Genomic DNA, 13,012 nt, shown 5'->3' with positions numbered 1-13,012 from the left:
GTCTCTTCTTGTGCTGTTTCCAGGAAGCAGCTGTGGCGCACTGGGCGGGACGTTGCCAGGTCTCATAGGTGCTTCTGGTCCCTCAGTGATGATGAAACCTTTCCTCTCATTTCCTGTCGAGACGACGTCTCCGGTTGGACTGTTCCCAAACTTCAACACGGTACGTGAGCGAGTGAGTGTGTGGTGACGGCAGTCGTGCGACAGGCTCTACATGACCTCTCACCCTGTCATCAGTCTGGTGACCTCTGACCTCTGTGTCTCATGCAGATGGACCCGGTGCAGAAGGCCGTCATCAACCACACTTTTGGTGTCACTATGATACCTAAGAAGAAGCAGGTGATCTCCTGCAGCGTCTGTCAGCTGAGGTTCAACTCTGATGTAAGTGACGTGTCGTCGGTGGTAAATGTGCAAAGCTGAAATAGTACAATGACGAACTTATTGAAAATAAAGTGAATTTTCATTCGTTTGGTGGATGAGACAAATCTGTGTTCACAAAATCGGTGTCAGTTTCTCCAGATTGTATTGTTAAGCGTCACCTCGCCGCCACACTCACTCCTCAGGAGCTGATTTAAAAAATTGGATTCTTAAAAATGTGCCGTGAGAAGTGGTGTTTAGCATTTTCACCTTTTTATACGTAATGATCTAGTATATAAGTAAGGTATGTGCTCTTTGTGCATGCGTGGGTCGTCTCCCAAAGTCCAGAATTGTGTTTGAGGGGAAATGGTGACACTCATAAGATGGATGCGATCGTTATTGTCGTTGCACATTGCTGTGTGATGAAATGTATTTTATAAAAGCAGCATTATTACGGAATGTGAAATGAAGACGCCAAAGTCGCAGCACAAAAAAATCAAAACAGCAGTATTCTGTTTCAGTGAAACATACCAGACAGTCTGTTATCGTGCGGCCGTTAAAGTCATCGGGACGTATTTGGCGAAGGCTTATTTCCTGGTTGTTCAGAGGAACCAGCAGTTGTGTGTAGTCGGGCGTGACGCCTGTGATAACGCGGCGCTGTGTAAGTGACACTCGGCTCGTTCGCATAATGGCTGCTGAAAGGTAACGAGCCGCCTCATTTGTGACGTGCCAATCGGGCGTTACTAATTCATGAGTCAGGAAAATAATTCATGAGTTAACATGAAAACGGGAATCACTGCTGAGGAGGAAGGGGATGAGTCGAAGAGGAGCATTAACTCGGTTCATGCTAAGCTGAGTACAAGTTGAGTCACGGAGCTTTCAGACGGGCGCGTGAGGCGATGCTCTTAATCCCAGGCTGGACTCAGACATGGAGACTCCTGGTTGGTTACAGGATCTGCTTTTCCTCCAATATAAAACTTGCATGTTCAAGCCCCAACCTTGGATTTAGACACTAAGCACCAATTTCCCTCCAATGGTGCGCGAGCAGCCGGCAATGCAGCCGTCACCATTGGCAGGAGTGTGAGTAAACGTGACAGACCGTGTAAACTGCATTGAGACCGCTTCAATAGTAAAACACGCTAAGTATAAGTAAAGTCATCTTGCAGTCATCTTTTTGTACAAACAGAAAGCCGTTGAAATTGCCATGAAAAACAAATGAACCACCTGATCTCCAGACTATAATCAGACACGGAATGAATCATAAACAGAGAAATGAGACATCAAGTAACAGACACCATATATAATGCCCAAGACTTGTTTTAAATTTGGAGTTCTGATATAACAAGACTTGAAATTGGATAGTTATATCAGTTATGTCATCAAAACAAATGAATCAGTGTTCAGGGCCTGTCTGAATTTATTTTCACTCTCCTACATTATACCTTTCAACAGTTTGCTGTCTTTTCAAAATGAAATTCAGACATATTATGAGGCAATAAATAGGCAATGAGCATGAAAAGAATAAAAAAATTAATTAATAAAAAAAACAAGTTGAAATGGGTTTCATCTTTGTTACATTTTTTTTTTACTCATAGTGGTTTTATGTATATTTCTGAAGGGTATGTTGCTCCACAAATGTGCTGGCTTTCCTGCAACAATCCCAAAGAATGGGGAAGGCAACTCTCCAAAGCTCAAACACAAAGTGTGTATACATCAGCACACTCCTCAATATCCCTGGTAAATACACATATCAGCGTGTCGTACCACTCCGGCAGTCTGGGGGTGCAGAGAGCAGTCACCTTCATCCATTCACACACATTTACAAACAAATGGCTGCTTCCACAGCTTTAGGAGCAGCTGGAGGTCAACTGTTTTGGCGAAGGACATTTCAAGTCATGGTCAGGGTGAGATGGAGGATCACACTTGAACCGTGTGGACAGAAGGGTCCAGACAGAAGAATTCAACTTTTACTTTCTCTTCCAGTCTCAGGCTGAGGCTCATTACAGAGGCAGCCGACATGCCAAGAAGCTCAAGTCACAAGAGAACAAGTCCAAGTCCAAGCTGTCCGTCACTGCAGAGACCAATGGGAGCAGCTTCAGTCCGGCTGGCCCCGCCCTTAATGTCTCCAGCACCAATCAGCACCCAGGTGAGTTCACGCGCTATTAACGCCTACCTAAGTGTTGGTCGTGTATAACGTGTGCATCTATGTTCCTCTTCCTCTCTCCAGATCTCATATCCAGCCTCACCGACTCCGCCTCTCCTTTCAAAGCTTTCCTCCTGCCCTCCACGTCCCCCCTCTCCTCGTCCTCCCCCTCCTCCAGCAGAGCCGGCAGTGAGCCCCCACCCTCCAGCCCCCCCTCTGCTCTCCCAGCTCCGGGCCTCTGCTTATCCTCTACCTCCTCCTCTGCCTCTTCCTCTTCTTCCTCTTCATCCATCAAAGCTTCCCCTCCTCCTCCTCCTCCTCCTCCTGCTGCTCCACCTGTCACCTCCTCCCCTGCTCCTCTACAACCCCCTCCCCCCCAGGCCTCCACCCAGGATGCACCTCTCTCTGCGGAGTCAGAGGAGGAGAAGGCGAAAAAGTTGCTGTACTGCTCTCTCTGTAAAGTCGCAGTCAACTCGCTGTCTCAGCTGGAGGCTCACAACGCAGGTGAGGACGAACGACATGATGCACGGAAAAAGCCACCTGGGTCAATTTTTAGACCTCCAGATGTTTACTGCTGTCAGAGAACAATCTGTCGTCTTTACAATGGCTGTTAAGTTAAAATAAGCTATTTTGCATTAAGCTATTATTTTGTCTTCAGTTCACTTTTCTCTTCCACACTGGAAAAATACAAATCTGTTATTATACTTCTACACTATGACACTGAAAATCAGGATTCAACTTGCCAGATTGTGTGAACTGCAGAGAAAAACAAATTGTTGCAGGGTCAAGAAAAGACAAGAAATTAAAAAAACTAAAGCTTTTCATCTGATTTGAAGAATACTCAATTCCTTTACTTTGGACTGGACAATGGCAGATTTTTTTTTCAGCAAGACTCAACTAAGTTTATATGAGGAATTAGAACACAGAGTTCCGCTTCATCTATTTTATTTGTATTGTGAATATGAAATGAAAGACAAAGGTATTTTAAGTCTGTACACAGTACAGATGGAAAAATCCCTGAAAATTGAAGCATTGGTGTCATATACTGTGTGTTCTGACTGGAGAAATGAAGGAAGAGTGTAAAAGTCCTTTAAAGTTTCTTAACAGCTCTCTGCTTCCCCTGCTGGAGCGACCTGCTCACTGCATCCACTGCAGAGACCCAAAAACAGGAAAGCACAAAATCCTCACCACATGAAAACAGACGCATATGAGCACTAAATAAGATACAGGAAATGTATATTTTATGTATACTCTGTGTCAGGCATTCAGAAACTCATTTAAATGGATCTGACAAAAGGAGTTGATCAAATTTGTGAATTAATCAAATGAATCACACATAATTTAAGAACAGCATCGGGGAGGGATGTTTAGCTTTTTCTAATGTTACAGTTGTACGATATGACAAGGTATAATCTGTTATGCATGAGGATGAATTATGAGTTTTAGTTGCAGGACAGGGTTGTGAGTGAAACCAACATGAATTGATTAAAATTCGGGACTGACCGAGAACTTGAAAAGGGTTTTAAAATCAGATCCGATAATACTCCATGTGTATCTGCTTTAAGGTTCAAAGCATAAAACAATGCTGGAGGCTCGCAGTGGCGCCGGTCCAATCAAAGCTTACCCTCGGCCGGGAGCCAAACTTAAGAACGGCAGCAACCCGGGAGTGAAGGGCTCCGGCCTGCAGAACAAGACGTTCCACTGCCAGATCTGTGACGTCCACGTCAATTCAGAGATCCAGCTCAAACAGGTAGGAGTCCCTCCCTGCAGGCTCATGGGCTGGACGTCATGTCAACTTTAAGTTTCACCTGTAAATGGAACAGGAACAATCAATGTCTTACACGTTGAATCACTTCAGCTTCAAAATAAGCTCTTTTAAATGTATTTTAACTTGCTCTTGCGCTACTGTGGTGTTGTGTATTCTTTTGTATACATGTTTTTCTTTGTGTAGCCAAAAGGGACAAACTTATCTAATTCACACAAATATAGCACAAAAACTAAAAACATTTCTTCTCAATTACAGATTTACAAGCAAAATCTTAACCGATATCCTTTTTATTCTTCTTGATAGAACTTTATTTTTCCTTTTCCCATTATATAAAGTACCGGTATATTACAAAGTCTTAATCAGTTTTAAAACATTAGTTGAACTTGTACAGGTGCCATTTCTCTGGTGTGTTTCATTGATTTAGGCCAGAAGTGTCAAACAAATGGCCCTGGCCACATTACCCTGGAATAGAATAGAATAGAATAGAATAGAATAGAATAGAATTATTAAACCCATAGGGAAATTCTTTGTTAGTCCAGTGATTAAATACAAACAACAGTTTTAATTTAAGTGAGGATCTTGTTGTTGCCAGGCGGAGCAGAAAAACACAGAGCGGATCTGAAAGCCAGTGATGCTGCAGTGAAAGTTCATCTACCTCAATGCTCAGCAAAGAAGCATTAGCATCAAAGCTACACTGTTAAGATGAATTTGTTAAAAAAACAAACAAAAAAACCCATGCTGAAGGCTACAGGAGTCATGTGCACAGAGGCGGTTTTTGGCCACATTAGTGTGGAGATGAACATTGTTGTAATAGGATTTGAAATGTTTCTGCGCATTTACCGAATGAAGCTCAAAGTAATTGGCTGAATGTTCTGGCTGCAACAAAACATGGACCTTTTGCTTTATTTTGCACCTGGAGGCATTGCTAAAAAGGCATATTGTGGAAATGCACAATTTTTTCTTCTTTCCAAGGTATCGACTTGTTCAGGTGTAACAGAAAGACAAATCAATGTAGGATTTCTTGCCATGTTCTCAAGACTCCTCCTATAAAACAAAGACAAACATTTGGAGTTGGTTATTAAATGTTGCTATGCTATTATCTTATTGGTCCAACCGACTCACAGCCAGCTGTATGAGTTTGACACCTCTGATTAATGGAGGTCTACTGTGTGCTGTAAATATAATAACTCATGCCATTAAGAACGTATTATAGTAATTGTTTTAGGGCTCCTGTTATTTCTAGTGTTACACTGAGACACTGATTATACCACTCACAATGCTTGTGTCCAAGTGTGTGCTGTTAGAAATATCTCTGGTATTCATATACGCCTTGTTGATAACTGCTCACCCAAACAGAGGGAATTAAATTGAGAGTTTGGACATTTCATTATGCATTGTTTGCTTTACGCATTGCGATTTTACACTCGCGTTTGTGACGTGTGTATTGTGACTGTATTAGTCTTCTCCACTCACACTGACTCTTTCTTTTGTTCTGTTGCAGCACATTTCCAGCAGGAGGCACAAGGACCGAGTGGCTGGAAAACCCAGCAAACCCAAATACAGCCCTTACAATAAGCAGCAGCGCAGCTCTCTCACCGTAGGTGTTGCTTTGCTCCTCCGTCCCTCTCAATCACATTTAGAGCTAATTAATTTAGAAGATCTAAGTAGTATTAAGTAGGCAATCAGGAAACCCAGTATATGATGAATACACATGTAAACCAGATAATGTATCATTGCTACAAGAGAAACTGACATAAGTTTATTATAAATAGTGGCGCCCAGGATAGATGGTGGATACTGCAAATAACAGCTGACCTCCCTTTGTAGCCTGTAATGTAATTGAAATCATTTGAATATAAAAATATCATGATGGAATGTTCAAAAATCTACCCCCCCCCCCCCCCCCCCAAAAAAAAAAAGAAAGTGTGGTTGTCAGGGAAATTAAAAAAACCCAAAAGTAAATCAGAGACTAGATGAATGTCCATTAAAGAATTAAAACTGAAAACATGGATAAATCACTGTACTCACAGAGGTCGACTCGACAGGAACGACAGAACAAAGTGGCAAAGACATAAAAATATAAACTCATGAGGAGCTGCAAGCTAAAAAGACATTTTACAGAAACAGATTGAATGTGCTTTGGTCATGGTTGAAGATTATAGTAATACATGTGGATTCCTCTCAGTGGGTCACTACTGTCAGAGGAAACATGGTAATAATTCTATGAGAAATAAAAAGAGTTTTAACTTTAAGAGTCTCTCCTGAGTTCTGGGATGAGCTGCACTGCTGCGTGAAGAACGTGTTTGTAATTTCTGAATATGACGCTTCAATTTGCACATTTAAACCCGTTTTCCTTCCTTTTCCACCTCTTTTCTTCCCCCCATTCTCCTCAGAAGGAGCTGGTGAAGCCTTCCCTCTCTCCGTCCTTCCTCTCTACTCCCTTCGCTCCTCCCTCTACGTCCCTCCCTCCCTCCATTTCCCTGCCCCCCTCCCCTCTGTCGTCCTCGGCCCTCCTGACGCCCACGTCCTCGCCCCTCACCCCGGCCATCTCCCTGCACCCTCGTCCCCCGGCCTCCTCGTCCCTCTTCGCCGCCTCCTTCCTGCGTCCAGCCCCTGGACCAATCAGAGCGAGCCAGGGATCCATTCTCTTCACGCCGTACTGATGTCAGCTGCGGCGAGCGACCTTTGACCTGCTGTTTGCTGGAGCTGCAGAGGCAGAGGAGACATCGGCGCTAACGCGCCACGGCCGCAAGGGGGGGATTCAAACCTGCAGCTTCCTCGCCCCAACCGAGGCGCCGCGAAGAGACGCGAGAGGACGGACGCAGCGACTTCTCCTTCTTTCTGGCGTCGAAAACTTGCAGCTGGAAAAGCAGCCCGAACAATGAGGGGAGAAGTCGCTTTGAACAAACTGCACACCTGAACCAGAATCGAACCCGAGGATCAAAGGTTCAGATATCGGAAAAGGATATATTTTATGCAGACATGACAAGAACTAACAGGAGAATCACCCGTAACTGTCCAGGAAGCAATAACGGAAAACTCTTTCATGTTTGGAAAAGAAAAAAAAGCAGCTTCGATGTTGTCTTTCGTCATTGTGATGCTCGTATGAGACAGGAAGTTCACCTTCCAGGAAGATTAAGTCACTGATTCAACTTGTCCAGAGGAACGGAAGAATATCTGCAGTTTCATAGCTTCAACCAGAAAAAAAACAAAAACCCCACAACATAAATTAAGTGATGAGCAGAATTGACAACATCCCTGGCAACTTGCTAAATGTGAAGTATTTCATGTTTTTCCTGCCGAGTCTGGATCCAGAAGTCATTTCAGTTCAATGCTGGCGGTATTTAAAGGAAACGCTCCTCCTGCCGTCGGAGCAGCCAACCGCCACTAAAAGATGTCAGAAGACTTTGTAGTGAATCCCACATCCCACATCCACACATGTTATACCTCCAACGTCTCTGCACTGGTTTTCCTCAAAGTCGAGTGAGTAAAATTAGAGTTTAAAGCAGGCGACATTTACTCTTTTCCGACTGAACAAGTCAAGCTTTTGTAAATGTCTTCCCCTTGAAACACAGTGAAAAAAAGTGCTTCAGATCTCTGTTCCCCTCGCACCAGTAAAGATCTGCACAAAAAAACCCGGAGATAACACCATTTTATTTGAGTTTTTTATAGTTAAGTCCAACAGGGTGGAATTCTTCACCATAAGGGACACTTTTTCAGTTAATCCAAATAAATTCTGGATAATATGAGTCATAATTAACTTTCTCACTACAATCATGTTTTTCCTTCTTGAGTACAATCTTAATATTACCGATAAAAAAAAATTATAGCAATAAAGAGATGTGGCCAAGCACACGATTCACCAGCTACAGACAGTGATTTAAAAAAAAAGAAGTGCAAACTTCTCCCTTTGACTTACTTTCTGTTTTTTTCTCTCTTGTGTCAATGTCTGTCTTTACTCTTCTCTCCACTATCAGTCGCATTTCTGGACATTTTTCATTTTAAAATGTTAGATTTTAACAATCCAGACTTTACGTCCTCCATAAAAATTGGCTTTTTGTGCCTGAAAAAAATTTATTGAATGTGTAAGTAATGCCATACAACCCCATTTGATCACAGTGAAGCACCTCTGAGGTAACCACAGACATAATTATCTTGTTTTCAATCTGTTCTAAGGAACTCTATGTATCTGAACTTCCAATAAAAAAAAAAAAACTAATGAAAAGCTCAGAATAGTAACAGAAAATGTGGACAATAGAATTAGTGCCGTTTGCTCTTGTCTGTTCCTGCAGCTCAGTGAGTGTTTGATATTGAACCACACAGTATTTGAAGTATGTTTTGCGGGCAGTTTTCTCTCCATCACCTGTTAGATGTTGCAGTTTCGGACTTTGGACTGAGCTACTTCCTGGTTTTACAGTGAAAAAACTTTTGTTTCATTCAACCGTCTGAGAAGAAACTTTTGTCAAAGACTAGGAGACACACTTTTTAATGCACCAATGGGTTTTTTTTTTACAGGAATTTAGCCTTTTCTTAAATAAGTTCACTCATTTTTAACAAGCAAAAATGCTTTTTTCTTTCTGTTACAGTATTTATTGTAAGTACGTAAAAGCTTTTTCTTGACTTTAGAAGAACTACTTCAATCAGAAGATTCCAGCGCTTTTGTTCACCAAGAGAAACGTCAAAACAAAACCAATCACAGGCGACAGTGAGGATGAAAATGAAATGTCTATTCATCAGCTTTAATCCAAGTGTTTTATAACATATTTTAGCAATGTGACGACTTTGACTCTGAGCACAGGGTCAATTCATCGTAACCTTTGGTTAATTGTTGGTATCTAATCGTTAGTCCTGTCTCATCAAACTTGATTTTACAAAGCCTGACTAACTGTGAGTTGAGGTGAAAAAATTAGATGACGTTGTCACGCATACCAATCATAAGTCATCTTCCCTGTCCAACGTCCTATTTGTCTTAGTAAGATGTTGAATCTGTACATTTCTGCAAACCACAGATAATCAATCATATTTGGAGGGTTTTGTCACAAAATTCCTTCACATTTAAGTCGATTAGAAGACCAGAAAATGACTTCTTGTTGTTCATTCCTCTCTGACAGTGACAAGTTACTATTTCATTAATGTTTTAGTCATTGGAAGATTTGCACCTCATTAATCATGAACGAAGTCAGTCTTCCTGAAAGCAACATGACAGATGTAAGGACCAGAAACATTAAGCTCACACATCAGCAGCTATTTTAAAAAAAGACCTGTCTGCAGGTTTGTAGTTTAGCGCAGCTGTTCTGTTGCTTCATCTTGTTGTCCGGGTTCTGAAATGCAGGAACCACTAAGACCTTGATGACAGGACATCTCCCTCCAAACAACACATGTCATTTCAGCTGAACCTTGTGAGGGAATCAGTCATTGGTGATCTGCACAGTGCAGACAGCTGAATTAATAACAACTATATGTACATTTATTGAGAGATAATTAGATGATATTCTCCTGCTATCGCTTCCTAATGTCCCAACAATGTTCCCAAATATTGTGCCACTATTGCACTTGCATTATGGCGTCTATTCACACCTGGAAATCAGGGTTCAGAAAATTGTATTTTCAGTATAAAAGGTTTGGAGAAATGTCAAAAGTATACATATCTTTGACAACTGGGTTGAAACGTCAGCGTTTCTTATTTGCTCTGCCTGTAGGGGGCACTAGCACTGGATTTTATTTGCACTGTTACTTTTTTTTTCAGGTGTAGTTTTGTATTAAGTTGTGAAGCAATTCAGAGAATGGCCATAAACCACAGCAGAGAATATAGACGAGGCTTCCAAGCTGCTGTTTCAACCGGTCTAATCGGCTCCTCAGCTTATATGTTCACTCATTTGATGAACTGATGCAACGATGTTTGAGCTGGAAAAACGCAGCCTGGCTCACGTGCAGGTTCAGATTGTCTTTATAACCAGATTAACATTCAATATGAGCAGATTAACAGCATAAACCCGTTTATGTGATTGAGGACAGTGTCAGTGTCGGAGTTTTGACGATGATCTGTGGTTTTCTAGTTCTCTGTATTGTCTCATCTGTCTTCCTGCCTCCTCCTGAATAACTTGAAGCATTTCAGTCTTCCGGCAATGAACAGGTTAAAGAACATTACGTGTTTTGTGTGTGTATATCTATGCAGTATGCAGTACGGTGCAGTAACTCGTCAACATGTAAAACGATAAGAAAAAGTGTCAAATCTGTGTTGATGATGCTGATTTATTGATTCTCTTTTGACTCATAAAAAAAAAAAACCTTTCAGCTAGTAAGAGGAACTTTTTCTTCAACGATGTCATCATGATGCAATAATGTACAGATCACTGCTGCTTTTTTTTTACTTGCTCCGCCTCTTTATCAGGAATTACTGAGGCTGTCTTGATACAGTTGGGTGAAGCAAATGGGGAGGGAGAGTTTGGATTGAAAGTGGTTGTTTTGGTATTTGTTCGTGTACTTTTTTTTGAATGGAAATTGACCATCTGAAGCTCATTTATCATTAAACTATAACCCCATATAGACAGCAGAATGATTTAAAGCGACCTCAACACAATGCCTGAGTGTTATTTCCATTCCCAGTATTTACATAGTTTTATTTACAAAAAGGCTTACCAGCACAGGGGAGCTTCGTCCAGATTGGATCAACACTTCCACTTGCCAAGAGTACAGACTGTATGCGACACATCCCCTCGTCAGTTTGAGCTGATTTCTGAAATGAATTCTCATTTCTGTCTGAATTCAAAGACGCCCTATAGTGAAGGGCATCGTCAGATATTTGGCGTTTAGTTTTTTTTTTAACAGAAAGGGAAAAGAAGAGAATTTGAGGTGAAAAATGAAAAGCGATAGGACACGAGCAGAAGATAAAAAAAAAAAAAAACTGGGGAAATGTATTCTTCATTTTACATTTTCTGAGCTGCACCACACATTTCTCCCCCACGATGACAAATCTGACATTTTAGCTTTAAAGACACATTTTGAAATGAACAAGCACAACTGAATGGCTGCAGTCCCAGAGATATGTGGAGAATCCCAACGAGAGGTGCAGTGGCTCACCAGTGTCCTGGTGACGGAGGAGAGTTTGAGTTGAAAGGCGATTTCTGTGCTGTTGATTTGGTGACAATAACAAACACATCATTGCTGTTGTTAACTGTGAGTTCCCAAAAGGTGCACAGTGTATAAAAGCGCTTTTGCCCGAACCACGGTAATCATTTGTATTACTTTCCTTCACACTTTATTATAATATTAACAGGGCATTGAAACTGTTGTCACACTCATGGCTTTGCATCATTTCTTATTTTATGTCTCTATTACACTCTCTACACCATCATTGGGTTTGTTTATTATTATTATTTTTTTAATCAACAATGAAAAGCATGTTTGAAAATTAAAAGTGAAAAAGGCCAGGAAGATGCACTCCTGACCTCCAGGCCTCTCCTTCTGCTCCTTCCTGTCCTGCAGCTCAGCTGCTACTTCGGCCACTCTGTTCGACGAAAAGCTTTTATTTGTGATGTCTAAAAGTAGAATTTTAGTGTTTGGTTGGAAGCTTGTTTGTGGCAACACGGCCTGAATATAAATGTATCTTTGAAATGTCTTTCTTTTTTTTTTTTTTTTTTTAAATAAATGTTCATTTTGAAGTCTGCAGACCCAGTTCAGGTTTGGTCAGTTCACTTTGAGCATTTGGATTCGAACCCTGCAGGGATAATCTCGACAAGATTTGCTTCCCTTGCAGAAATTCTCTTCAGATTCCAGCTTCACATAAAATCGTCTTCCACCAGCGTGTTTAAGAGCAATACGCCCGCCTCCGAGAACCCACATCTGTTTCCTCATGTACAGTATTTATTCTCTGAGTTTGTTTATAAGTGGATGACGAAGGCGATGATGATGATGATGATGATGATGATGATGATGATGACGATATCCAACTGCCAATGTTATTATGTATTTCTTCTCTTTTGGTTTTTATTTCCAAACGTTTGTTTTGTTTGTTTTCATTAAAAACTGCTTTACATCCTCCGCTGGTTCTGTTTGTTCATTTCCAGCTTCACCAGCGTTTTTCCTCCGTGACGCCAAAAGGAATCACAATAATCAGCATCGCAAATAAAAATAAAAAAAATCTTTGTTTTTAAAGTAATATGCTCTTTTTGGCTTTGTTAGCACACAGTATGTGATTACAAGCTTTTTAAACATGACTTTGTTGAGCAATTTCACACTATATTTTGTGGTGGTAAGTTTTGCAAACAAATAATAATGTTTACAAATGCCAATGTGTTGGAAGTTAATACATCTTGTGTAGGATGAATTAAAATACAGCTACAACATTTGTATGTTTTTGTGGTTTTCTATGCTTTTAGCGAGAGTTACGGGGGAGGGCGATTTCCAGCTGTTGTCAATTCTTGCAATATTTTGCAGAGAAAATCACATACAAGTCCTGAAAATGTTTCACTGCAATATTTGTGGAAAATGGCCCACAAAATCTAATTTTGTTGTTCACAAGTACCTGGAGCGACGGCAGTGCGTTTCATTGTTCATTTAATGACTCCACTGAAGTTGCATCAGTTTGTTGGAGTCTAATACTATGAAGTTCAATATTTTCTGCAACTGAAATATTTCATGGGTTCCTGTCAGGGCGTTCTGGGGCCAAAATAAAGTTGATTGGAATCATCAGAAAACCTTTTGAAATATGTAATGGAGTGAAGATGAAATGATTGGAAATTGTAATC

General features: G+C 41.0%; 1 protein-coding gene across 2 annotated transcripts in view; it reads left to right on the top strand.

Moving 5' to 3' along the window:
• Positions 1 to 12,217, top strand: part of znf385b (zinc finger protein 385B) — a 30,190-nt gene extending 17,973 nt beyond the window's left edge. The window contains exons 2-8 of one of the 2 annotated variants that reach the window (XM_080497548.1): positions 24 to 160; positions 268 to 378; positions 2,338 to 2,500; positions 2,582 to 3,001; positions 4,063 to 4,247; positions 5,767 to 5,862; positions 6,662 to 12,217. In XM_080497548.1, the coding sequence (XP_080353674.1) occupies positions 24 to 160; positions 268 to 378; positions 2,338 to 2,500; positions 2,582 to 3,001; positions 4,063 to 4,247; positions 5,767 to 5,862; positions 6,662 to 6,928 (1,379 nt within the window). In that variant the 3' untranslated portion in view covers positions 6,929 to 12,217. Of the gene's footprint in view, positions 1 to 23; positions 161 to 267; positions 379 to 2,337; positions 2,501 to 2,581; positions 3,002 to 4,062; positions 4,248 to 5,766; positions 5,863 to 6,658 lie in introns of both variants that reach the window. The other variant, XM_080497547.1, reaches the window with a different exon arrangement.
• The last annotated feature ends 795 nt before the right edge of the window (positions 12,218 to 13,012 follow it).

Source organism: Blennius ocellaris (assembly GCF_963422515.1).
Source record: "Blennius ocellaris genome assembly, chromosome: 6".
NCBI lineage: Eukaryota > Metazoa > Chordata > Actinopteri > Blenniiformes > Blenniidae > Blennius > Blennius ocellaris.
Note: the sequence above shows the minus strand (reverse complement) of the source record. Positions and strands in the feature narration are given on the sequence as shown.